The sequence below is a fragment of the Armigeres subalbatus genome, chromosome 2 (genome assembly GCF_024139115.2).
Source record: "Armigeres subalbatus isolate Guangzhou_Male chromosome 2, GZ_Asu_2, whole genome shotgun sequence".
Classification (NCBI taxonomy): domain Eukaryota; kingdom Metazoa; phylum Arthropoda; class Insecta; order Diptera; family Culicidae; genus Armigeres; species Armigeres subalbatus.
In genome coordinates this window covers 35739715-35767403 of record NC_085140.1, presented here as the reverse complement: position 1 = coordinate 35767403, position 27689 = coordinate 35739715, and the positions used below count along the sequence as shown (strand labels likewise).

The 27689-nt window shown below is 45.3% G+C and overlaps 1 protein-coding gene across 3 annotated transcripts in view; it reads right to left on the bottom strand.

Annotated features, from left to right (window-relative positions):
• The window catches only part of LOC134214232 (leucine-rich repeat-containing protein 40-like), a 125432-nt gene extending 118071 nt beyond the window's left edge, over positions 1 to 7361 (bottom strand). The window contains exons 1-2 of one of the 3 annotated variants that reach the window (XM_062693637.1): positions 6730 to 7361; positions 5898 to 6314 (exon numbers count right to left, since the gene is read on the bottom strand). In XM_062693637.1, coding sequence (XP_062549621.1) covers positions 5898 to 6103 — 206 coding nt within the window. In that variant the 5' untranslated portion in view covers positions 6104 to 6314; positions 6730 to 7361. The remainder of the gene's footprint in view (positions 1 to 5897; positions 6315 to 6729) is intronic. The other 2 variants (XM_062693638.1, XM_062693639.1) reach the window with 2 other exon arrangements.
• Between the last annotated feature and the right edge of the window lie 20328 nt (positions 7362 to 27689).

Below are 27689 nucleotides of genomic sequence, written 5' to 3'. Positions count from 1 at the left end.
CGGATCTCCAGGAAATCCAGGAGGAGATTGGCCGGCTGAAGAACAACAAAGCCCCTGGGGTTGACCAACTACCAGGAGAGCTATTTAAACACGGTGGTGAGGCACTGGCTAGAGCGCTGCATTGGGTCGTTACCAAGATTTGGGAGAAGGAAGTTTTGCCGCTGGAGCGGATGGAAGGTGTCATGTGTCCCATCTACAAAAAGGGCGATAAGCTGGATTGCTGCAACTACCGCGAAATCACATTGCTGAATGCCGCCTACAAGGTACTCTCCCAAATGTTATGCCGTCGAATAGCACCAATTGGAAGGGAGTTCGTGGGGCAGTACCAGGCGGGTTTTATGGGCAAATGCTCCATCACGAACCAGGTGTTCGCCATTCGCCAAGTACTGCAGAAATGCCGCGAATACAACGTACCCACACATCATCTATTCATCGTCTTCAAAGCCGCATATGATACACTCGATCGGGACCAGCTATGGCAGCTAATGCACGAGCACGGATTTCCGGATAAACTGGCACGGTTGATCAAAGCAACGATGGATCGGGTGATGTGCGTAGTTCGAGTTTCAGGGGCATTCTCGAGTCCCTTCGAAACCCGCAGAGGATTACGGCAAGGTGATGATTTTTCGTGTCTGCTATTCAACATCGCTTTGGAAGGGGTAATACGAAGAGCAGGGATTAACACGGGCACGGCAAATGCTGGGTAAAGCGTACCATTGGTACTTCGCGTACCTGAAGGAATAAAATAGACCCCATTTCGCGGTCCTTAGCCTCTTACCCAGCAACTCCTTTCCCTACCTCCCCGTGGTGCTGGCCGGGATACGAACAACCTTAGGGAAGATCGGGTAACCAACCCCGGTGGGAACTATGGTTGTATACTGACAGGGAAGTGGGGGTTTGCTTCTCTCCGGAGGTGCAAATCTTATTGAGCGTCTGTTCTCCATGTCAGCATCGGCCCACAACAGCGTTTGTTCTCCATGTTAGGGGCGGCTGATCATCGTCCGAGTGCCAGCGAGGGACTCTAAGTGAAACTGTGCACCATGGTCCACCGTAAATAAGGAGGAATGGTCCTCCGGAAATTTAGGGGGTTTGGTGTCAGGCCCTGCAAACAATCAACAAGAGAGTACGGACCGGAACCATCGGCGAAGACCACTGCAACGAAAAGGGACTAGCGATTGGAAACTCGGTTCGTGGAACTGCAAATCTCTGAACTTCATCGGGAGCACACGCATACTCGCCGATGTGCTCAAGGACCGTGGATTCGGCATCGTAGCGCTGCAAGAGGTTTGTTGGAAGGGATCAATGATGCGAACGTTTAGAGGTAATCATACCATCTACCAGAGTTGCGGCAACACACACGAGCTGGGAACAGCTTTCATAGTAATGGGCGACATGCAAAGGCGCGTGATCGGGTGGTGGCCGATCAATGAAAGAATGTGCAGGTTGAGGATCAAAGGCCGGTTCTTCAACTTCAGCATAATCAACGTCCATAGCCCACACTCCGGAAGAAATGATGATGATAAGAACGCATTCTACGCGCAGCTCGAACGTGAGTACGACAGCTGCCCAAGCCACGACGTCAAAATCATCATAGGAGATTTAAACGCTCAGGTTGGCCAAGAGGAGGAGTTTAGACCGACTATTGGAAAGTTCAGCGCTCACCGGCTGACGGACGAAAACGGCCTACGACTAATTGATTTCGCCGCCTCCAAGAATATGGCCATTCGCAGCACCTACTTCCAACACAGCCTCCCGTATCGGTACACCTGGAGATCACCACTGCAGACAGAATCACAAATCGACCACGTTCTGATTGATGGACGGCACTTCTCCGACATTATCGACGTCAGGACATATCGTGCCGCTAACATCGACTCTGACCACTATCTGGTGATGGTTAAACTGCGCCCGAAACTATCCGTCATCAACAATGTTCGGTACCGACGACCGCCGCGGTACGACCTAGAGCGACTGAAGCAACCTGATGTCGCCACTGCATACGCGCAGCATCTCGAGGCAGCGTTGCCGGAAGAGGGTCAGCTCGATGGGGCCCCTCTTGAGGACTGGTGGAATACAGTTGAAGCAGCCATTAACGACGCAGCGGAGAACAACGTCGGGTATATGGGACGAAGTCGACGGAACGATTGGTTCGACGAAGAGTGCAGACAGATTCTGGAGGAGAAGGATGCAGCGCGGGCGGTCGCGCTGCAGCAAGGTACCCGGCAGAACGTGGAACGTTATAGACGGAAGCGGAGACAGCAGAATCACCTTTTTCAGGAGAAGAAACGCCGCCTGGAAGAAGCGGAGTGCGAGGAGATGGAACAGCTGTGCCGTTCTCAAGAAACACGCAAGTTCTACCAGAAGCTCAACGCATTCCGCAAAGGCTTCGTGCCGCGAGCCGAAATGTGCCGGGATAAGGATGGGAGCATCTTGACGGACGAACGTGTGGTGATCGAAAGGTGGAAGCAGACTCTACGAGGAACATTTGAATGGCGCTGAGAGTACAGGCAGTGAAAGTCAAGGCAGTGGAGGAGATGACAACGTCAGTTCAGCGGACGATGGAAGCCAACCAGCCCCCAACTTGAGGGAAGTTAAGGATGCCATCCAACAGCTAAAGACCAATAAATCAGCTGGTAAGGATGGTATCGGAGCTGAGCTCATCAAGATGAGCCCGAAAAAGCTAGCCACTTGCCTGCACAAATTGATAGTCAGAATCTGGGAAACTGAACAGCTACTGGAGGAGTGGAAGGAAGGGGTTATATGCCCCATCTACAAGAAAGGCGACAAGCTGGAGTGTGAGAACTTTCGAGCGATCACCATCCTTAATGCCGCCTACAAAGTGATATCCCAGATCATCTTCCGTCGTCTGTCACCATTAGTGAACGAGTTCGTGGGAAGTTATCAAGCCGGCTTCGTTGACGGCTGCTCGACAACGGACCAGATCTTCACTGTACGGCAAATCTTTCAAAAATGCCGTGAATACCAGGTCCCAACGCATCATCTGTTCGTTGATTTCAAGGCGGCATACGATAGTATAGACCGCGTAGAGCTATGGAAAATTATGGACGAGAACAGCTTCCCTGGGAAGCTTACCAGACTGATCAAAGCAATGGTGGATGGTGTGCAAAACTGTGTGAAGATTTCGGGCGAACACTCCAGTTCGTTCGAATCGCGTCGGGGACTAAGACAAGGTGATGGACTTTCGTGTCTGTTGTTCAACATTGCGCTAGAAGGTGTCATGCGGAGAGCCGGGTGTAACAGCCGGGGTACGATTTTCAACAGATCTAGTCTATTTATTTGTTTCGCGGATAACATGGACATTGTCGGCCGAACATTTGCAAAGGTGGCAGAACTGTACACCCGCCTGAAACGTGAAGCAACAAAAGTTGGACTGGTGAATGCGTCAAAGACAAAGTACATGCTTGTGGGCGGAACCGAGCGCGACAGAGCCCGCCTGGGAAGCAGAGTTAAGATAGACGGGGATACCTTCGAGGTGGTCGATTCGTCTACCTCGGATCCTTGCTAACGGCTGATAACAATGTCAGTCGTGAAATACGAAGGCACATCATCTGTGGAAGTCGGGCCTACTACGGGCTCCAGAAGAAACTGCGGTCAAAAAAGATATGCCACCGCATCAAATGTGTCATGTATAGGACGTTTATAAGACCGGTAGTCCTCTACGGACATGAAACATGGACAATGCTCGAGGAGGACTTGCAAGCACTCGGAGTATTCGAGAGACGAGTACTTAGGACCATCTTTGGCGGTGTGCTAGAAGACGGTGTGTGGCGGCGAAGAATGAACTATGAGCTCGCCCAGCTCTACGGCGAACCCAGTATCCAGAAGGTTGCTAAAGCCGGAAGGGTACGATGGGCAGGGCATGTTGCAAGAATGCCGGACAGCAACCCTGCAAAGATGGTGTTCGCTTCCGATCCGGCAGGGACGAGACGACGTGGAGCGCAGCGAGCGAGATGGGCAGACCAGGTGCAGGACGACTTGGCGAGCGTGGGACATATTCGAGGATGGAGAGATGCGGCCTCGAACCGTGTATTGTGGCGTCAAATAGGCCTATTGAGTCTGTTCAAAGTGCTGTCATCGGTAATAGCAAGGAGGGTGCAGAATCATTGCGACGTCAACAACCTGATGACCGAGAAACAAAAAGGTTCTCTACGTAACACTCGAGGGTACAAGGATCAGGTCATCATTGATGTAGTCATTGTTGGGCAAGTCACCCACAAGCAAAAAAAAACTGAGCATGACGTATATCGACTATAAAAAGCCTACGACGCAGTACCTCACTCGTATCTGCAGTTCCTGCAGTTGTACAAGATAGACGGTAACGTCATCAGGCTAATGCAGCACGCTACGGGGATGTGGAGCTCCTCCCTACACATTACCGATGGAGAAAACGTTTTACGGTACAGGACTCTCAGCATCAGGAGGGGAATATTTCAAGGCCATACCTTTGGTCCTCTATGGTTTTGCCTTGCCATGAACCCTCTTAGCAGAGCATTCAACCAACACAATTATGGCTATCATTTGAAGAGTGGGGAAAGGAGTACAAACATTACCCACACCGTCTTTATGGACGACTACAGTTTTTTACAGTTTCGGGGTGGTGAAGTGGATCAAGGCTGACTTGGAGGCGTAAGAACGAGCAGTACGAGTGGCGCTCACTAAGCATCGCATGCGCCATCCAAAATCGTCCATTGAGAGAGTCACCCTGCCACGTGCAGTAGGAGGAACAGGCTTCACCGATATACAAACACTATGTGTTTCCCAGATCCAGCAGTTGCGAAGATACTTCGTGGAAAGCCAGAACCAGAACGAATACAGGAATGGTGCTGGGTGAACTCTTCTCAGAAACAGAAGGATTCATGGTAGCTATCCAGGACCGGGTAATTGCGACGAAGAACTATCGGCACTATATAAGTATTGCACGAAAACGTGGAGGACCGCTGTACGAGCGTATAAGGTTCCAGGCAGATTAAAGTTTGTTTTCGCAATACCATAAGAAGAAGAAAAAGCAAGATCAATAGGGAGGAGGAGAAATAGAGAAAAACAATTATTGAAATAAAATAAAATTAAGATTAAAAAACCCAAATTTATCCCCCAGTGGTGATTATGCCTTTCTCGATTCAATGTGTTGAATTCGAATTAGTATGGTAAATGCAACGTAAATTGCCTACATTTAGGCGGTTAATAGCTTTGATGCGATTATATCACGCTGCTTAAAATAACTCAACTATGAGAGTTATGGATTGCGTCACGGCTAAATTGATTAATGATTTAAAATGTGCATGTACACAGCGTATTTGATAAAAGAAAAATAGAAATATTATTCAAACCGCATGAGATATTAGCAAACAAAAACAATAGTGTCCAACTAGGAAAGTTTCTCCGTCGAATGAAACTAGTTGCACTCGAATCGGTCAAGTCCTTCTATATGAAACGTGTTTAACAATAAAAAATTCCCGGGGCTACACACACACACACACACACACAGTCAGACATGTGCTCAGTTTTTCGAGCTGAGTCGATTGGTATATAACACTATGGGTCTCCGAGCCTTCTATCAAAATTTAGCTTTTGGAGTGAAATTATAGCCTTCTGGTACAACTTTGTTGTACGAGAAAGGCAAAAACACTGACTATTTTAATACTTCTCAATAGCAATGATGTAAAGAAAAATACATTGCACAAAGGACATGGGTATGTTGGAAAAGATCAAATCATTCATCCCGAGCAAAAATCAAACAAAACAAAAATATGAACATATTGGGTTGTATCTCATTAATGCAAATAGTACCCACCCTTTCCAGTTCTTTTTCCCTTTTCTTACGCCCACGCTACTACGGAGCGCCAACAGGCGTCATACAAACGGCGCGCAATAATTACCTTGATTGATGCCCCATTCTGGCGATGACACTAGCAGCTTGTCTCCGCTCAGCCCCAACAGATGATACCGATGATGACGGCGAGAGCGATGGCGACGCCGTAAGGCGCTGAGGTGGTCTGCTGTTGCACGGGAACCGGTTCCCTCTACGCCGCTGCGGATAGCCGTCCGTGCAGGCCATGTTTTCTTCTTCGGGGAAGGCAATCATCAATCTACGCCTCCACCCACCAAGAACCAATACACTTCGAGACTTTCGAACAGCAATTCAACGCACTTAGCTTGCACTCCTTTTTTCAACTTTTGAGCTCTCACCCACGCGTTAAATTTGTTCCACGAAACGGATCACATGTTAATATTCTCGCACGATTATCTTCTCATGACATTTTACAAATCATTTCTTTTTTTATTAATGACACACACTTATGAAGCGAAACAGAGATCATGAAAATTAATTTTTGACATATGGTTCAAATGCAAATTGTTTTGTTGATTCCAGAAATGTGTCTTTATGGTTTAACAACAAACCATTAAAATTAAAAATAAATTTTAAATGATGCATACAACTTCATAACGTATTAAGAACGTTTCATGAATTTGGAAATGTTATTATTTTAATTATTTGATAACATGAATTTGATTGGATTCATATATCCTATTCTAATATTGTACACATATTGAGTAGTACTCAATTATGAACAACACTGATATTTGTATTTTCATGAAACTATTATATATTCTTTTAGATATAGTTGCATAACACAACATATAACAACGCAACGAACACATTTCTGGAATCAAAACAGAACAATATTTAGTTATAAGAATTCAACTTACTGTGTTAATAACATTGTAAACCAGTGTTACTACCTTCGATATCAGTCACATGGTAAACTACTTTTCTCGCATAGAATTCCACGGTTGCATTAGAACTGACACGTAAATTGAAATTGTTGCTAGAGGAGGCTTCGTCAGATTCAAAACGAAAACCTAAACATTAGCATATCGCTTGAAACAATCATCACAACTCACATATGCTTGCAACACTACCGTACCACGCATTGGAAAGCTGTCCTCGTCAACCTGCGCCACAATTCCGGCCAACCCTTTCAATGCATTCAAAACGGTGGAAACATGCATTCTGATGGTGTCATTTGTTGTTGAACCCATTAACGGTCGACTTCCATATGCACACATATGCTACTGCAGCTCTAAATTACCGAACGGTCGCTTTCCGCGTCACATCGTTAACACCTTTTTTCTCTACCGCTGGAAAGGGACGCGCGCAAACCGGACCCACCGGCCAACAGCAACGGACGCACGCACACGTACTTTCGATATGTTGACGTTGATAACAAGTCGTGAAACGCGTGCTCGTGGGTGGAATAGTTGGATCCCTCGCGAAGGTAGAGGTTCAAACAAACGATCGCGATCGAACGGCGGTGCATAAGCGACTGATGGGTCTGTTGGTTCAAGCCAGCCGCACGACCGACGACATCAGCGACGACGACGGCGACTAAATGTTGATTCTTTGCTCCTTATTCACCGCTGTTTGTTAGTTCACGTTGACTGTCGCTTAAGCTTGCATTAGACTCATAGAGGGTTTAGAGGTGGCTGTCCAACCTACGACGACGCCACCGCCGCATCACGTTGAGACACAGTGGAGGTATTTCAAAAAGAATTTCGGATGAAATGTATGATGTATCAGCATAGGGTCATTAAGGACGCAATTCATTTATTCAGGTTACATCTAAGAGGCCTTTCACAAATTACCTGGGTGGGGGCCCTAAATCATTAAATTTTACGTTACGTAATTTGTGAAAGAACCCTAAACAGATAACAATGAATCAACAATTTGACGCCACAATACTCTTCGAATACTGTTCTGTACTTCTGTACCTGGTCAGCCCATCTCGCTCGCTGCGCTCCACGATGTCTTGTACCTGCCGGGTAGGAAGCGAACATCATCTTTGCTGGATTGCTGTCCGACATTCTTGCAACATGCCCTGCCCATAGTACCCTTCCGACTATAGCTACCTTTCTGGATGCTACGTTCATCATAGAGCTGGGAGATCTCGTGGTTCATCGTTTTTTTTTTTTAAATTTACAAGGGAGAATGCATTTACACACTAACCCAATACACGTGCATTGTAGTTGCCAAACTACCACACGGAAGTGTACTGGAGTGTCGGACTCGACCATACCGGTAATACCGACTAAACTCCTTGGCTCCACCATCGTTGCCCCCAGGAACTACCTCGCAGTACTACTTCTGGGGGGATGGCAGTACTAAGCGTACTCGCTCATTATCGCTCACACAGGCACTCGTCCCATGCGAGACTGACTTGGGTGCTCGCACACCATTCACTCCATTTGAGTCTTACTTGGATGCTCTCCCGGGCGCTCCGCTGCCATGCCTCGAGGTGTCAATAGCGGTAACTGCCTGGGCCTACAGATATTACGCTACGACACTCCTGCCTCAGCACGAGCAGATCAATCACACCACTGCCGAAGCAGACCACACGCTACCCTGCCGAAGCAGGGACACTCCCCATGCACCACATGTGCACAACTGTAGGTGTGTGGGTACAACCCACTGCTACCCTGCCGCCGAAGCAGCCTCTCCAAAGACCATTCGCTCCATGTGACCCTTTTTCGGGTGCTCACTCTTCCACTGCCATGCATCGAGGTGTCGATAGGTCCCTCGACTCCTACCTCAGCATGTGCAGTCCATACTCAGACTTCTGCTGCGCTTCGAGATGACAATAGCGGCGACACGCTATGACACTCCTGCCTCAGCACAAACAGATCACTCACTCCCTGCCGAAGCAGCTCACGCGCTACCGAAGTAGGGACACTCCCCATGCCAATTGGCACTCCCTGGGCTTGTGCTTTTGAAGCGATACACAGTCGCTTTGATAGAGTCTGATTACTTGTGGTTTTGTGGCACTTGTGGTTTTTTGGGAGGGATTTTAGCAGAGCCCACTGCTAAATCCCACCACGCCCTAGGCAGTTCTCCCTGACTCACAGACAGCTGGGGAGGGGTCGTCAAGCCCTTGGACATGGTTCATCGTTTGCCGCCGTCTTCTTGCACACCGCCAAAGATGGTCCTAAGCACCCGTCTCTCGCATACTCCGAGTGCTTGCAAGTCCTCCTCGAGTATGGTCCAAGTTTCATGTCCGTAGAGGACTATCGGTCTTATGAGCGTTTTGTACATGCCACATTTGGTGCGGTGGTGAATCCTTTTTGACTCCAGGTTCTTCAGGAGCTCATAGTAGGCCCAACTTCCACAGATGATACGCCTTCGTATTTCACGACTAACATTACTATCGGCCATTAGCAAGGATCCAAGGTAGACGAATTCCTCGACCACCTCGAAAGTATCCCCGTCTATCGTAACACTGGGTCCCAGGCGGGCCCTGTCGCCCACAAGCATGTACTTTGTCTTTGACGCATTCACCATAAGTCTATCTTTTGTTGCTTCACGTTTCAGGCGGGTTGTTGTTGTTGTTGTTCATTTATTAACGTGAATCTTAACCTATAGTCATTTGACTCACGCCTTAACCTAAGAAATTACATTTCATTATATATTGAAATCACTTTTGGGCACTTTACACATCTAGTGTGGCGATGGATCGGGCAGCCTTTATTCCTTTTTCCATCCATCGTTTCCGCATCATTTTGTAGATCATCTTGATCACCATTATAAGTATGATGATAATCTGTAGCACGATCACGATGAGCAGTAATGATTGGTGTTCCTTGTGTTCTGCTGAGTGAACGTCCTGTGTTTGGATCACAGTTACTAGTTGGTTTCCGTGGGTGTGTGCGGTGTTTTCCTCCTTCGTGCTTGAGCCTCCCATGTTTGGAATTTTGTTCGAGCTGCACTTCTGTTGCTGGGTCTATCAGGAAGTTTTGTTCTGCTGCGTTGCTTGGTACTGATGGGTTGGGGTGAAATTGATCGGTTTTATATCTTTGTTTGTTTGGTTGGTTCGACGTTTGTTGCTGATCGTGGTTTTTTTTTTGTGTTTTGATTGGTCATATTTCGTTTGTCAAGTTTGCTTTTTCGACGAAATTGATTGTTTTTTTGAGTTCGTCGATGTCATTGCCCAGGGCGATGTAAACTGATGATGCGATATTTGTTTCTTTTCTGATATTGTCGAATTTGGGGCAGTCTATGAGTATATGCTTGACACTTGTTGGGATTCCACAGGTACTGCAGGTTGACTCTGTTTCTTTCAGAGCAAAGTGCCCATGAGTGGCTCTAGTGTGCCCTATTCTAAGTCGTGTTATTATGAGACTCTCTTTTCTTTTGAACATGTTTGAAGTTTGCCATTCGACAGTGCTATGCTTAATTTCTCTCAGATGTCCGGTGTAGTTGTGCCAACTGTTTTCCCAGTTCAGTCTAGCGTGTAGTTTGATGAGCTTTTTGTAATCGTCATATGGGGTGTTGATATTACTTGTTCTGGGTGCGGTTGTTCCTTTTTTGCCAGTTGATCGGCTTTTTCGTTTCCCGTTATGTTTATATGTGCAGGGACCCAGCAGAGTTCGATGCGTCCCGGTTTGTTTATCAGCTTCTGTTTAATGTCTTGTATCCAGGGATGATTTGAGTTTTGGTGTTTGATTGCCATTAGCGCGCTTTTGAGTCTGTGAAGATTACCGAAAGATTTGTTTCGTGGAGGTCGATGGCTTTATTGATCGCGTAAGCCTCGGCACTGAATATGGACAAATGTTGGGGAAGGTTGATACTGATTTCGATGTCTTCCGAGGAAATACCGCATCCGCTTCCTTCTTGGGTTTTCGATCCGTCTGTGTATATGTGTTTGTGTAGATTGTATTTTGTAGCTTTTATTTCTTGAAATCGGTTTTTTTTCTCTGCTGTAGTGGCTTCCTCAGTGATTTCAAAGTTTATTCCATGGATTTGTGTAGGGCGATAGTATGTTGGGATTTTTGATTCGATAGTTGCTGGGGGAATTTCTATTTCTTCAGCTTTTAGAATTGCTCGTAGTGCTAGGGAGCAATCTTTAGGGATTATTTGTCGACTGGTTTGTTTAGCTGCGTATGAGATCAGATTTTCTGTTATTCTGAGGTGTAGTGGAAGTTGGCCGCTTTCTGACAGGAGACTTTCGATTGGGCTGGAGTGGAATGCGCCTGTGGCTATGCGGATTCCTTGATGGTATATTGGATTTAGTCGATTTAAGTCGTTGTTGTTTGCTTTGCTGATGATTGGTGCAGCATATAACAGTTTTGGGACCAGCATGGAGTTAAGTATACGTAGTAGTGATTTTCTGTCTGCTCCAAACTTTGTACTACTGATGCATCTCATCAGTGATATGATTGTGTTGCATTCTTCGCGTTTTTTTGGATGTGGTGTTTATAGTTAAGTTTGTAATCGATCCATACTCCTAGTACTTTTGCAATTTTCGTTGTGGATATTGGGGTTTGGCATAGTTTGGCCGATGGTTGCTTTTGGAGTTTTTCCGGTTTCCAATGTGCATGATTGACGATTTTTGTGTTGAGATAGTGAATCCTGTCTTGTTGCTCCAATCTTCAATTTGGTCTAATATCTTTTGTATGCGGTGCCTGGTCCATCTGGCGGATTGGGATGTGGCTGCGATGGTTATGTCGTCGGCATATATTTTGATTGTTGTGTGTTTGGGTAACCATTCTTTTATGCTGTTGATAGCGATCAGAAAGAAGGTAACTGCAAGCACCGATCCTTGTGGTACTCCGTTTTGCTGGATTTTGGGGTTCGAAATGTGTCCTTGGTGTATAGTTTTAAATTGTCGTTCTCTTAGGAAATTTTCACAAAATTTTGCCATATGGCCTCCAATGCCTGCCTTTGCTAGATTTTCTTTGATGAGGTACCTCCATGTTTTGTCATATGCTTTTTCTATATCCAGAAATAGGAGTTCTACGTGTTTGTGGTCTGTAATGGCTTTGTTGCATAATTCTTCTACCTCAGTAAGTGGGTCCAACGTCATTCGTTCGAATAGTTTCATCACGCAGCTCGTTAGGTAGATTGGGCGCAGGTTTTTAGGTTCATTGGTTTGTTTTCCTGGTTTCGGAATCGGGATGAGGAACGATTCTCGCCAATTTTGTGGATACGTTCCTGACGTCCAGATGTGATTGTAAGCTTGGAGTAATTTCTTTTTGATGTAGAAAGGTAATCTTTTAAGCATTTCGTTGTGAATTTCGTCGGGGCCAGGGGAAGATCCTTTCAGAGTATCCATTTGATAGATTAGTTCAGTTATTGTGAAAAGCTCGTTGTAAGCTGCATTTCTGGCTCCAGGATAAGTTACTGGTTTTTGTTCTTTTTTCTTTTTGATTGTCAGAAATTTTGGGTGGTAGGATTCGTCAGATGATTCTTTGGCGAAATGGTTTGCTATGTGTTCGACCACTTCTTGAGGGTCAGAAATGTTTCGATCATTTATGGATATCGTCCATATGGGGTCGGATGTTTTATTCCCTCTTATACTTCTTATTCTTTTCCATACTTCTTTTGGGTTTGTATTTTCGTTTATTCCGGAGACGTATTCTTGCCATGATTTTTGTTTCTCTTCATCGATAATTGTTCTTGCTTCGTATCTTTTTTCCGGAAATTCTCTTGGATGGAGTCGTAGTTTGGGTTGTCGGTTGAGGTTTTCTTCAGTTTCCTTAAGGCTTTTCTTCTTTCGCGGATAGCTGTTTTGATTTGTTCGTTCCACCATGGAACCGCTTTGGTACTAATGAAGTTTGATGTTCGAGGAATTGCTTTATAGGCGACCTCCTTGATAGCAGCTGTTATCTCCTCAATTGTGTATTCTCGGTCTGGTGTTATTAGATTTTCAATTTCTGCCTCGTATTTGGCCCAGTCGGCTTTGTCAATTTTCCATTTGGGAGTTTGTGGTTTTCGAGTGTTGTTTGCTAGTGTTCCTATTTTGATTGGGAAATGGTCGCTGCTGTGTTGATCCTCTATTATTTGCCAGTCTAGTTTTGCAGCTAGTTCGGGACTGCATATTGTTACATCTATTGCAGATTTACTGATCCTTTCGTTTCGTTTTGCAGAATGGATAAAAGTTGTTTGTCCATCATTTAGGATGATAAGGCCATGTTTTTCTATCAGTTTGGCTATTTCTTTTCCTCTAGCATTTTGTCTATCTGGATCCCATAGGTGGTGGTGGGCATTAAAATCTCCGGAGATTATCAGTGGTTTTGGTAAAGATGTGATAACTTGGTCAAATTCTTCGGGGTCTAGTGTTGAATTTGGAGGAATATATAGTGACACAACTGTCATTTTATAGGGCATGTTAACGTTAACCGCAACTATTTCCATGTTGGTGTTTAGAGTATTTGGTGTATAATTTATGCCGTTTTTGATCATAATGGCAGTGCCGCCTTGTCCTGATGGGCGGTGCGTAAAGATGGTGTTGTATCCTTTGATTTTGATATTCACGCCTGGTTTAGTTCTTGTTTCTTGTAGTGCTATAATGAAGGGGTCGTATTCTTTAATTATTAATTGCAATTCAGCAAGTTTGCTACGTATACCGTTACAATTCCATTGGATGAGCGTAGTCATCATATGTTTTGTTGTTGTTTTGTTTTGTGTTTTGACTATTGGTTGTCGTCGTCCATTTGATCAGATTCTGATTCTTGTGGTGTTCGTTGCTGTCCTGTTTTTTGTTATGTTTTTTCCTTTTCGGAATTCCGTCGGGTTCGCGTTCTGGGGATGACTCGTGCTTTTTTCCAGTTTTGCCTTTTTGCCGTGTTTTTCTTTGATGTGTATAATTTTTTGTTCCTGTCTTTCAATGTGCTGTTTAAGGGTTGAGATTTGCTCATCCCTTTTCTGCATTTCATTCATGAGATAGTTGCAATGCGTTTCCATGTGGTTAAGTTCAGCCTCTTTTTTCTCGACATACTCTTTGAATTCCGCTTCTTTTGCTTTTATGTTTATGTACCATTTTTTCATTTCGTTTTCTTTTTTGGCGAGCTGTTCCATCTTTTCTGAAATGTATTTGAGCTTCGATTCCATTTCTTTTTCCCACTTTGTACGCTCGTTTGCGATAGTTTTGTCTAGGTCACTTGTTTTGTTAGCGTAGCTATCCTTGTTCGTTCTAGATTCCACCATTCGACGAGCTGCCTGATAGGACACATTTTGGTCAATTTTTATTTTCACAATTGATTGTTCTGTTAGGTAAACAGGGCATTTTTTGTCAGTAGGAGCGTGTTTTTCTTTGCAGTTTATGCACATAAGTTCCTTGCTGCATTCATCGTCGTCTTTGTGTGCTACTTTTGAGCAGACTCGGCATCGTGTTTCATTTTGCAGTATTTGCTGATGTGATTAAACGCGTAACAGCGGAAACATTGGGTCGGCCTTGGATAATACTTTTCGGTGCGGCATACTCGCCATCCTATCACCACTCTGTCAGGCGGGGTGGTGGTAGAGAAAGTGAGTATGACAACTCCGGTGTTGGTGCGTTGTTTGTCTCCATTTGAACGGGAAATGTGTTTCACTTTGATCACATTTTGGTTTTCCAGTTCAGACAGAATTTCCTTTTCTTCGAGATTAGTCAGTTGGTTACAGACGATCACTGCACTTGACGTGTTCAGTCTTGTATCCAATTTCACTGTTACCGGGGTGCTGTCCCTGAGCGTTTTCATTTGTTCGAGAATCCTTTTTGCGTATTTTTCCTTTAGGGCCACCGTTAGCGAACCATCACTCCGGTTACTCCACACACCTTCAATGCTTCCGTATGCCTCGATGGACTTAGTGACCAGAAAGATATTGTGATCCTCCAGTCTACCATTCACTTTGTTTACCCTTACATACCGTGTTTGAATTCCATTTGCCGACAGGGTCACAGGAGGGGGGTCGGGGTCCCCTCCGCTCTGTGTACTCATGTTCACCACTGGTTCACCGCACTATGATTTTACTTTTATTATTTTTTGCTCGGTTTATTGCAGACTAATCACTTTCGCGCGCGGTCGATAATTGATACTGAACGACAATTGTTCGAGGTGCTGCAATTGCAGACAAGGCACGTCCGAACTGATTGGGGTCTCAATTAATTATTTCAGGCGGGTGTACAGTTCTGCCACTTTTGCAAATGTTCGGCCGACAATGTACACGTAATCCGCGAAACAAATAAATTGACTGGATCTGTTGAAAATCGTACCCCGACTGTTACACCCGGCTCTCCGCATGACACCTTCTAGCGCAATGCTGAGCAACAGGCACGAAAGTCCGTCACCTTGTCTTATTATTATTATAAAATTTTGGCACTTCCTCAGTAAGCGTACTGGGAATTTTCACCTACCCCGGGCAATTTGAATGCCAAAGGGGATTAGGCTCTGTGGATCTTATCGCCGGTTGACTTAAAATCCTATACTAAACGTTTGCACCGGATGTATTAGTTATTGTTGACGAGAGATTTTGAAGCTTGTGGTTGAGATTTGAACTTCTTTCAGCAGATAAAAAGACGTTGATTTGTCTGATCAGCTAAAGCTAAAGATAATGTATTAACAATAAATTCATGACAATTTTGGGTATTCTTCCAATTTTTCAGTGCATCCATAGATACTCTTACTCCAACTCCTACTCGACAAACTTGCTTGGCATCGGCTAACGCCGGATCTACTGTTTCAAAAAATCTGTTTATTTAACAAGAACAATTTCCGTGATTCCGATGGCACAGCTAATCTGTTGGCTATCACTACTAGGTTCTTTTCTCCCTCATTATTGAACTACTCCTATTCATATTTTCTCACGTAACGTACGTATCGTAACCTCTTAGAGCGTTCCTATTATGAAATTAAACCTAGCGAAATTATATCGCAACAGTTATGGTGGTTCAGCAATCTTCTTACGATGTTGCAAGTTCCAAGAACCACTGTTTTTTTGATGCTATGGAGGTTATGAGATAGTTCCAGCCCTTCTAAGGATCTCAGAAGAGATTTCGGGACGATTCCGGTTGCTGAGATAACAACCGGAATTATACGCACGTCCTCCAGGTGCCACATCTGCTTCAACTCCTCCGCCAAGTCGTGGTACTTTGTTATCTTGTTGGAGAATTTTGTTTGGACATTATGGTCTAGCGATACAACAATGTGGATGAGGGTTACCCGCTTCATCCTTTTGTCGTAGATCCCAATATCGGGCCCATTAGCACGGATGAGGAAATCCGTTATGATCTCGCGATCCCAGTACAGCTTCACGAAACTATTTGCCAGAACCGGGACAGGCACATATTTGTAGTAGGCGACAAACTGGTTAACCAAGTTGTGCTTTAAAGCAAGCTGTTGATGCACAATCTTGGCTACTTCGTTATGACGACCGAGATAGGCTGAATCAGCTAAGGCTGAATACCCGGACACGATATGTTCGATCGTCTCTCATACTGAATTGCACTTCCTGCAGCGGTCCAGTTTGTCCAGCTTTGTCCAGTTGATGGGGGTGCGTTCCATGCAACTCTTTCTGCTTCCACGATGCGATCATCTCGTCGACATATTTGATGTCGCAATTCAGCTGATAGTCCTCCTGCGCCAGATGCGGGGCACTGAATCCGTGGTCAGCTTCACACACAGCGCGGTAGATTTCGTGGCGGTTCTGGCTTTCCACGAAGTATCTTCGCAACTGCTGGATCTGGGAAACACATAGTGTTTGTAGACTCTCTCAATGGACGATTTTGGATGGCGCTTAGTGAACACCACTCGTACTGCTCGTTCTAATGCCTCCAAGTCAGTCTTGGTCCACTTCACTACCCCGAAACTGTATGTCAACAAGGGCACGGCTAACGTATTTATCGCCTTCACTTTGTTGCCAGCCGACAAGAAGCTTTTCAAAATACCGTTGACACGATGCAAGAATCTTTCCTGCAGCTCCTTCTTGATCATCGTTTCCCTTCAGTTGCAGGAAACCTAGGAACTTGTACGTTTCGCCCTCAACCATGGTTCGAATCCTCTCCTGTTCGTTGACGCGGAAACTGTCGGCATCCACCAGGTGACCCCGGTGTAGATGTATGGATCGACATTTATCGATACCAAACTCCATCCGGATGTCGTTGCTGAATACCGTTACAAGTTGGGCCCTCCTTAGCCATGCGGTAAAATGCGCGGCTACAAAGCAAGACCATGCTGAGGGTGGCTGGGTTCGATTCCCGGTGCCGGTCTAGGCAATTTTCGGATTGGAAATTGTCCCGCCTTCCCTGGGCATAAAAGTATCATCGTGCTAGCCTCATGATATACGAATGCAAAAATGGTAACCTGGCTTAGAAACCTCACAGTTAATAACTGTAGAAGTGTTTAATGAACACTAAGCTGCGAGACGGCTCTGTCCCAGTGTGGGGACGTAATACCAATAAGAAGAAGAAGAAGTTACAAGTCGCAGAAGTTGGTGCAGCTTCTCCACAGATTCCGCAAACAGCTCCAAGTCGTCCATAAAGAAGGTGTGGATAATGTTTGTACTCCTTTCCCACTCTTCAAATGACAGCCATAGTTGTGTTGGTTGAGTGCTCTGCTAAGAGGGTTCATGGCAAGGCAAAACCATAGAGGACTAAAGGTATCGCCTCGGAATATACCCCTCCTGATGCTGAGAGTTCTGGACCGTAACATCTTTTCTCCATCGGTAATGTATAGGGATGTGCTCCACATCCCCATAGCGTGCTGCATTAGCCTGATGACGTTACCGTCAATCTTATACAACTGCACCCAAGTAACATTTCAAGTTTTATTCCGCTCTAGGAATGGTTTTCAAGATCAATTTATAAGATCTAACAATAAAACCGAATAATACACGGCAACCTTCTGATGACCACTATAAGAGTAAGATATTGCCAAGTGGCCCTCTCCAGATAACCACTATAAACCTACTATAAGAGCATTTAGAAACCCTTTTTAAACCACCCGCAAAAAAGGGAATTTGGCTGCGGCAGCTGTCAAAATGTTGCTTTGAAAAAAGAGAAACAAAACTTTGCTGAAAAATAATAACAAAATGGATTGTTGATGGAAGTTATGACGATGACAACAAAATAATATTTTTTTCAGGTTGTTTTTTTTGATTCAGTACCATTGAAAGGAAGTGCGCTTCTAATTTTATGGTCAAAGCTGGTGAAAAAATAAGGTTGAACAACACGCGCCGGCAGTATAACGTAGTTCAGGGAAATAAATCGAAAATTTTCATTACCACAACATCTAGGATGTCCAATAAATCGATTAGTCCTTTAGCCCAAATTATTAATAAATAAAATTATTAATCAGAAAAAGTATGATACGCGGTAAAAATGTCGTTAAATCATGAATTTCAGTGATGTATTTTACTGACTGCGAAATGCTACTTCATTTTCAATATGGCCATCATGGAATTTGTTGAGAAAATTTTGGCTTTTTTCAAACACCGTCATAAGCTCTTTGCAATGCAAACATTCTTATGGGGGTAATTCATTTGACCACATTATGACCTAAAATTTGAGCTTTATCCGAGCGTTGAGAATTAGATTTATTACGCTCTTTATCACAACCATAGATCTGTTTATATGGTCAATAGGCATTTGACGTTTGAAGCTTTTTTCAGCAGATTTATGAGAGGTTTATTGATAGCAATAAGAGCGCCAATAAAACTGACCAATTAGCTTGGTGCTTGCTGTCATAAGACTGCAATAAGAATTAGGTAAATCCAAGAAGCATGGAAATTGTTACTTGGGCAGTACCTTAAGAAGGTACGAGTGAGGTACTGAGTCGTATGCCTTTTTATAGTCGATATACGCCATGCTCAGGTTTCTTTGCTTGTGAGTGGCTTGCCCAACAACGACTGCATCAATGATGACCTGATCCTTGCAGCCTAATGTGTTGCGTCGACAACCTTTTTGTTCCTCGGTCATCAGGTTGTTGACGTCGCAATGGTTCTGTACCCTCCTCGCTATTACCGATGACAGCACTTTGTACAGACTCGAAAGGCACCCCAACAAACATTCACTAGTTGAACTAACATCAGTGTGATGATTTAATTCAGCGCTATGTTGAATTATGTCTGTACTATTTCTTATCACAACTTCTGTTCAAGCTTTGTTCACACAATTTTGGCGAAGTTATATAACTACAACATCTCATTTTGAAAAACAACTTTATTAACTGATTCGTTAAACCTTTAATATGCATTTTACTAAGCCTCAATTCAGCTACATGTGAATTATTCGAAAATAATAACGCATAGAAGGTACCATCATCAATATCTCCAATGAACGTATTTTGAAGCAATTGCTATTTTCATATAATCATTTTATAATTTTCCTAAATCGGGTCTCGAACTGCTGTCATTTGATCATCCGCCGGTAACGTTGTCATCCGCGCCATCCTTGATTAGTTAGATATGGCTCACTCAATGCATAACATAAATAATATTATTGCTGGATATGAATCATAATTGGACTCTTATTCAACAAGTCGATCTGTCAAACCATAATTTGTTAATAACTGAACAAGATTTTTATTTCAACCATTGTTCAGCCAGTCATAACCATCGCACACTAGGAAAAATACGTAAAAATAATGTCGATAAACGATAAAATAAATGCTATTTATGAATTTATGAAAATAAAATCAATTTATATTCGGCCTTCCTCAGAATCTCTTGATAAACGGTTGCGATATTATGTCAAATGCTAAGATTATTCCAATTTCTCCGCAATAAAGATCATCATCCATGCGATAATAGTGGGATTCCACATATCGAAAATTCAATAATTTTCCGATGTTATTCAACGGGGTTACGTCCGGCTTTTAGTAAATTTATTTCCGCATGAATGCATGATTTTTTTTATTGCTCCAGCAGTTTCGTTCGTTATAATCTCCGACAGCTTAATAAATCACGAATATAAAAAGCATGTCTCGAAAATAAATCATTATTTTATTGTCTTTTTATTGTCTTTATTGATTTATTTATGTCTATTTGTATTATTCAGCATCCATTTTTCCTATAAATCAAATTTTCCAGATCTAGAATCCAGATTTTCTCTCAAACTGAAAAAGCATAATGTTTTTTTCCACTGTGCGATAGATCAGATAAATGATAAATCCAATTGTTAAGAAGGACAAAGGTTAAGAAGGATGTCTAAATGCTTGCTTATTAACTTACTATTCAAACTCAATTCGACCACCCTTTCAGAGCATCACATGACACAAGTATCCCAAAATAAACCTTTTTTTTCATGCGGTGTGAAAATGGGATTTTAGGAGAACAAATCAATACTTCCAATACGAAACTGGGACCAGTATGGGTGCTGGTATAGCGAACCCGCACCTGCGAGAGCGCAAAATGTTGGCTTTGAGGGGAGTTGATAGTAACCAACAGTGCATCATTGAGACCCATGTGGGCGGCAGCAGTGCGAACCCGCACCTGCGAGAGCGCAAAATGTTGGCTTTGAGGGGAGTTGATAGTAGCCAACAGTGCATCATTGAGACCCATGTGGGCGGCAGCAGTGCGAAGCCGCACCTGCGGGAGCGCAAAATGTTGGCTTTGAGGGGAGTTGATAGTAACCAACAGTGCATCATTGAGACCCCTGTGGGCGGCAGCAGTGCGAATCCGCACCTGCGAGAGCGCAAAATGTTGGCTTTGAGGAGAGTTGATAGTAACCAACAGTGCATCATTGAGACCCATGTGGGCGGCAGCAGTGCGAATCCGCACCTGCGAGAGCGCAAAATGTTGGCTTTGAGGGGAGTTGATAGTAGCCAACAGTGCATCATTGAGACCCATGTGGGCGGCAGCAGTGCGAACCCGCACCTGCGGGAGCGCAAAATGTTAGCTTAGGGGGAGTTGATAGTAACCAACAGTGCATCATTGAGACCCCTGTGGGCGGCAGCAGTGCGAATCCGCACCTGCGAGAGCGCAAAATGTTGGCTTTGAGGAGAGTTGATAGTAACCAACAGTGCATCATTGAGACCCATGTGGGCGGCAGCAGTGCGAATCCGCACCTGCGAGAGCGCAAAATGTTGGCTTTGAGGGGAGTTGATAGTAACCAACAGTGCATCATTGAGACCCATGTGGGCGGCAGCAGTGCGAACCCGCACCTGCGAGAGCGCAAAATGTTGGCTTTGAGGGGAGTTGATAGTAGCCAACAGTGCATCATTGAGACCCATGTGGGCGGCAGCAGTGCGAACCCGCACCTGCGGGAGCGCAAAATGTTAGCTTAGGGGGAGTTGATAGTAACCAACAGTGCATCATTGAGACCCCTGTGGGCGGCAGCAGTGCGAATCCGCACCTGCAAGAGCGCAAAATGTTGGCTTTGAGGAGAGTTGATAGTAACCAACAGTGCATCATTGAGACCCATGTGGGCGGCAGCAGTGCGAACCCGCACCTGCGAGAGCGCAAAATGTTGGCTTTGAGGGGAGTTGATAGTAACCAACAGTGCATCATTGAGACCCATGTGGGCGGCAGCAGTGCGAACCCGCACCTGCGAGAGCGCAAAATGTTGGCTTTGAGGGGAGTTGATAGTAGCCAACAGTGCATCATTGAGACCCATGTGGGCGGCAGCAGTGCGAACCCGCACCTGCGGGAGCGCAAAATGTTAGCTTAGGGGGAGTTGATAGTAACCAACAGTGCATCATTGAGACCCCTGTGGGCGGCAGCAGTGCGAATCCGCACCTGCGAGAGCGCAAAATGTTGGCTTTGAGGAGAGTTGATAGTAACCAACAGTGCATCATTGAGACCCATGTGGGCGGCAGCAGTGCGAATCCGCACCTGCGAGAGCGCAAAATGTTGGCTTTGAGGGGAGTTGATAGTAGCCAACAGTGCATCATTGAGACCCATGTGGGCGGCAGCAGTGCGAACCCGCACCTGCGGGAGCGCAAAATGTTAGCTTAGGGGGAGTTGATAGTAACCAACAGTGCATCATTGAGACCCCTGTGGGCGGCAGCAGTGCGAATCCGCACCTGCGAGAGCGCAAAATGTTGGCTTTGAGGAGAGTTGATAGTAACCAACAGTGCATCATTGAGACCCATGTGGGCGGCAGCAGTGCGAATCCGCACCTGCGAGAGCGCAAAATGTTGGCTTTGAGGGAGTTGATAGTAACCAACAGTGCATCATTGAGACCCATGTGGGCGGCAGCAGTGCGAACCCGCACCTGCGAGAGCGCAAAATGTTGGCTTTGAGGGGAGTTGATAGTAGCCAACAGTGCATCATTGAGACCCATGTGGGCGGCAGCAGTGCGAACCCGCACCTGCGGGAGCGCACAAGGTTAGCTTACGGGGAGATGATAGTAACCAACAGTGCATCATTGAGACCCATGTGGGCGGCAGCAGTGCGAATCCGCACCTGCAAGAGCGCAAAATGTTGGCTTTGAGGAGAGTTGATAGTAACCAACAGTGCATCATTGAGACCCATGTGGGCGGCAGCAGTGCGAACCCGCACCTGCGAGAGCGCAAAATGTTGGCTTTGAGGGGAGTTGATAGTAACCAACAGTGCATCATTGAGACCCATGTGGGCGGCAGCAGTGCGAACCCGCACCTGCGAGAGCGCAAAATGTTGGCTTTGAGGGGAGTTGATAGTAACCAACAGTGCATCATTGAGACCCATGTGGGCGGCAGCAGTGCGAACCCGCACCTGCGGGAGCGCAAAATGTTAGCTTAGGGGGAGTTGATAGTAACCAACAGTGCATCATTGAGACCCCTGTGGGCGGCAGCAGTGCGAATCCGCACCTGCAAGAGCGCAAAATGTTGGCTTTGAGGAGAGTTGATAGTAACCAACAGTGCATCATTGAGACCCATGTGGGCGGCAGCAGTGCGAATCCGCACCTGCGAGAGCGCAAAATGTTGGCTTTGAGGGGAGTTGATAGTAACCAACAGTGCATCATTGAGACCCATGTGGGCGGCAGCAGTGCGAACCCGCACCTGCGAGAGCGCAAAATGTTGGCTTTGAGGAGAGTTGATAGTAACCAACAGTGCATCATTGAGACCCCTGTGGGCGGCAGCAGTGCGAGTCCGCACCTGTGGGAGCATTTTAAAGAGACTGTAAAGGTGTTCGGCCGTACGGCACACTATTTTTTGTACACACATACACGCTCACATGCACACATATAGCCTAAAGAGACTAATAGAAATTTTTAGATTTGGGCAAAGCTTCTTAGTTGTCGACCAAGTGTGACTAAGAAGGACGGCAGGGCTGTATGACACAAGTATCCCAAAATAAACCTTTTTTTTCATGCGGTGTGAAAATGGGATTTTAGGAGAACAAATCAATACTTCCAATACGAAACTGGGACCAGTATGGGTGCTGGTATAGCGAACCCGCACCTGCGAGAGCGCAAAATGTTGGCTTTGAGGGGAGTTGATAGTAACCAACAGTGCATCATTGAGACCCATGTGGGCGGCAGCAGTGCGAACCCGCACCTGCGAGAGCGCAAAATGTTGGCTTTGAGGGGAGTTGATAGTAGCCAACAGTGCATCATTGAGACCCATGTGGGCGGCAGCAGTGCGAAGCCGCACCTGCGGGAGCGCAAAATGTTAGCTTAGGGGGAGTTGATAGTAACCAACAGTGCATCATTGAGACCCCTGTGGGCGGCAGCAGTGCGAATCCGCACCTGCAAGAGCGCAAAATGTTGGCTTTGAGGAGAGTTGATAGTAACCAACAGTGCATCATTGAGACCCATGTGGGCGGCAGCAGTGCGAACCCGCACCTGCGAGAGCGCAAAATGTTGGCTTTGAGGGGAGTTGATAGTAACCAACAGTGCATCATTGAGACCCATGTGGGCGGCAGCAGTGCGAATCCGCACCTGCGAGAGCGCAAAATGTTGGCTTTGAGGGGAGTTGATAGTAACCAACAGTGCATCATTGAGACCCCTGTGGGCGGCAGCAGTGCGAATCCGCACCTGCGAGAGCGCAAAATGTTGGCTTTGAGGAGAGTTGATAGTAACCAACAGTGCATCATTGAGACCCATGTGGGCGGCAGCAGTGCGAATCCGCACCTGCGAGAGCGCAAAATGTTGGCTTTGAGGGGAGTTGATAGTAGCCAACAGTGCATCATTGAGACCCATGTGGGCGGCAGCAGTGCGAACCCGCACCTGCGGGAGCGCAAAATGTTAGCTTAGGGGGAGTTGATAGTAACCAACAGTGCATCATTGAGACCCCTGTGGGCGGCAGCAGTGCGAATCCGCACCTGCAAGAGCGCAAAATGTTGGCTTTGAGGAGAGTTGATAGTAACCAACAGTGCATCATTGAGACCCATGTGGGCGGCAGCAGTGCGAACCCGCACCTGCGAGAGCGCAAAATGTTGGCTTTGAGGGGAGTTGATAGTAACCAACAGTGCATCATTGAGACCCATGTGGGCGGCAGCAGTGCGAACCCGCACCTGCGAGAGCGCAAAATGTTGGCTTTGAGGGGAGTTGATAGTAGCCAACAGTGCATCATTGAGACCCATGTGGGCGGCAGCAGTGCGAACCCGCACCTGCGGGAGCGCAAAATGTTAGCTTAGGGGGAGTTGATAGTAACCAACAGTGCATCATTGAGACCCCTGTGGGCGGCAGCAGTGCGAATCCGCACCTGCAAGAGCGCAAAATGTTGGCTTTGAGGAGAGTTGATAGTAACCAACAGTGCATCATTGAGACCCATGTGGGCGGCAGCAGTGCGAATCCGCACCTGCGAGAGCGCAAAATGTTGGCTTTGAGGGGAGTTGATAGTAACCAACAGTGCATCATTGAGACCCATGTGGGCGGCAGCAGTGCGAACCCGCACCTGCGAGAGCGCAAAATGTTGGCTTTGAGGAGAGTTGATAGTAACCAACAGTGCATCATTGAGACCCCTGTGGGCGGCAGCAGTGCGAGTCCGCACCTGTGGGAGCATTTTAAAGAGACTGTAAAGGTGTTCGGCCGTACGGCACACTATTTTTTGTACACACATACACGCTCACATGCACACATATAGCCTAAAGAGACTAATAGAAATTTTTAGATTTGGGCAAAGCTTCTTAGTTGTCGACCAAGTGTGACTAAGAAGGACGGCAGGGCTGATCACATCATAGTCGAACAGAGAACTTTAAAAATCATTAGTTCAGCACATTGTTAAACTTCCCCAATGTGCTGAAATGTGATAAAATGAAAACGTTAGTTCGACTTCAAATAAAGGTAGTAAACAAATAAATAGGTCATGTCGAATATTAGTTAGATTAAATGCTGAAATGAAATCTGTCTAGCGAATTATTCAGCATCCTTTTTATTCAGCTACGAAGATCACAAATAAACAATAATTCAACCTAGATGCTTATTTGTAGCTTGTCGTTGTTTGTTGGGACGTTATAGGTCTGTACTTGGCTGGGTTCAAAGTGTTCCGATCCTTCGGCAGAAGATAAGTGACACCCCTAGTGATGAATTCCGGTAGCTGCCCGGGGTTATCTAGTATCGTGTTGAAGTACTTATTCCGTCATCCGCTCGTTGATCGTTGTGAGTTTTTTTTTATACCAGAAATTATGCACAAAATCGGGTCCTGGTGCAGCCCAATTCTTGGTATACCGGGTAGCCTCACGTATGCCTTGGGCGGTCACGTTGATAGCGGTCATGTCTCCAATTCCACCACAATATCGCTCTTCTTCTGCCGTCCACACCCCATCGCCGTTGTGTATGACGGGGTTCTCTCATAGATTGGACCAAAACTGCGTGACTTCTCCAATCTCCGGAAGGCCCTCGTCAAAGTCGGCTTTGTCGTTTCGGATGTGGTTGTAGAACTCCCTTTCGTTGATGTTGAACATTCGATTTTGCTCCTTCCTCTTCGAACATTCTCCATAACGTCGCAGTAGTTTAGCAAGAGCACTCAACCGCTGTACATGGGTGTCTAGGATCTCAGTTATGTCCGCCTCGGTGAGATCACGGAGTTCTGTGGGTTTCACAATTTCAGCAACATTCCGAACTAGTCTTGTTGATCGATTCCCCTGCTTTTACTGTGTTAATCGACCAACCTTTGACCGCAGTGTGGCGATGCAGGTCTCCAGACGTCGCATCCACGCGGGTTTTCGTGCTTTGGGGCGTGCGCGTCCATCACTCTCACCTTGTGGGCGCGTTCGCAATCATATCCGTAAAAATGGTCAATTCATAAATTCCATCTTAAAGCGACGGGAAGCGAAACATTTTCTACCGAATCCTGAGTATGGAATTAACGTTTTAACCCACATACGGACCATTGTGTCCATTGAGTGTTCCTCTGGAAGATCCGGAACATCCGTAAAAATGGTCATTCTTAATTTCCATCGTAAAGCGACGGGATTTTTTGGACACATTTTCTGCCGAACCATGAGTATGGAATTGATGCTTTGACCCACATACGGACCATTGTGTCTACTGGGTGGTCCCCTGGAAAATCCGGAAAATCCGTAGAAATGGTCAATTAGTAAATTTCATCAAGATGCGTCAGGTTTTTATTTTAAACCATTAGTTGCCGTAAAAATGATCAATTCGCAAACTGAAGCGACGTCATTTTTATAAAACCAATTTTTGCCGAACCATATGGCTCAAAGCATCGATTCCATGCTCAGGGTTTGGCAGAAAATGGTTCTAAAAAAATCCCACCGCTTCAGAAGGAAAAAATCGAATTGACCATTTTTACGGATGTTCCGGATCTTCAAGAGGACCGCCCAGTAGGCACAAAGGTCCGTATGTGGGTCAAAACATCAATTCCATACTCAGGGTTTGGCAGAAAATGGTTCTAAAAAAATCCCGTCGATTTACGATGGAATATTCGAATTGACCATTTTTACGGATGTTCCGGATTTTCCAGGGGAACCCCCAGTGGACACAATGGTCCGTATGTGGGTCAAAGCATCGATACCATGCTCAGGGTTCGGTAGAAAATTTAGAGTTTAGTTTTCGAGTTTAAAAAAAATCCTGTCGCTTTACGTTGGAATATTCGAATTGATTATTTTTAAGGATGTTCCGGATCTTCCAGAAGACCAACCAGTCGACACAATGGTCTGTATGTGGGTCAAAGCATCGATTCCATGCTCAGGGTTCGGCAGAAAATGGGTTTCAAAAAAATCCCGTCGATTTACGATGAAATATTCAAATTGACCATTTTTACGGATGTTCCGGATCAACTCCCATATGTCTATTAGCATCATTTTGATAATTTAGGAGTCACGGCAAAATTTCAGGCAATTCGGTGGTTATTTAGGGGTGGCGCGAAGTCAATTTATGTTTACATGGAAATTTGTATGGAAAAAACTTAAAATTTATTCAAATCCCCCTACAACTCTTAAATCGTGATGAATTCAAATAAACATCCCCAACCTCCATTTTTGGAGTCTATTTGAGCTCAACCAGTGGATAACTCATTAATTTTGATTTATATTTCCACTGCTACGTTGAGGCTAATTACACCATTTTAGCCATTTATCTCATATTCACACTGTCAATAGAACCGTTCAATCCACTCATAACTAATGTGTTATCCGGAGGTCTCCTTTATATAGATTTCAAAAAGGGAGGTTGGGGATGTTTATTTGAATTCATCCCAATTTGACAATTGTAGGGAGACTTGAATAAATTTTAAGTTTTTCCCATACAAACTGCCGCTAACCGCAAGTCGAGCACATCTGACTTTTTGACAGTTTTGAGTAATTATCATTTTTCACTTTATTTTCACATATACTATGAGTTATGCTATTCTATGCGAGATGTTTGTTCTAGAAAAGTGGAAAAAATACCAAGTCAAATTGTCCCATATAGAAAAGTAACCGCAAGTCAGTCACATCGAGTAAAAGTATATTCCTTTTGTTAAATGTTATACATATTGTTCATATTTGTTCAATGCATGAGCTCAGAACACCTCTTAAAAACGTCTGGAATAAA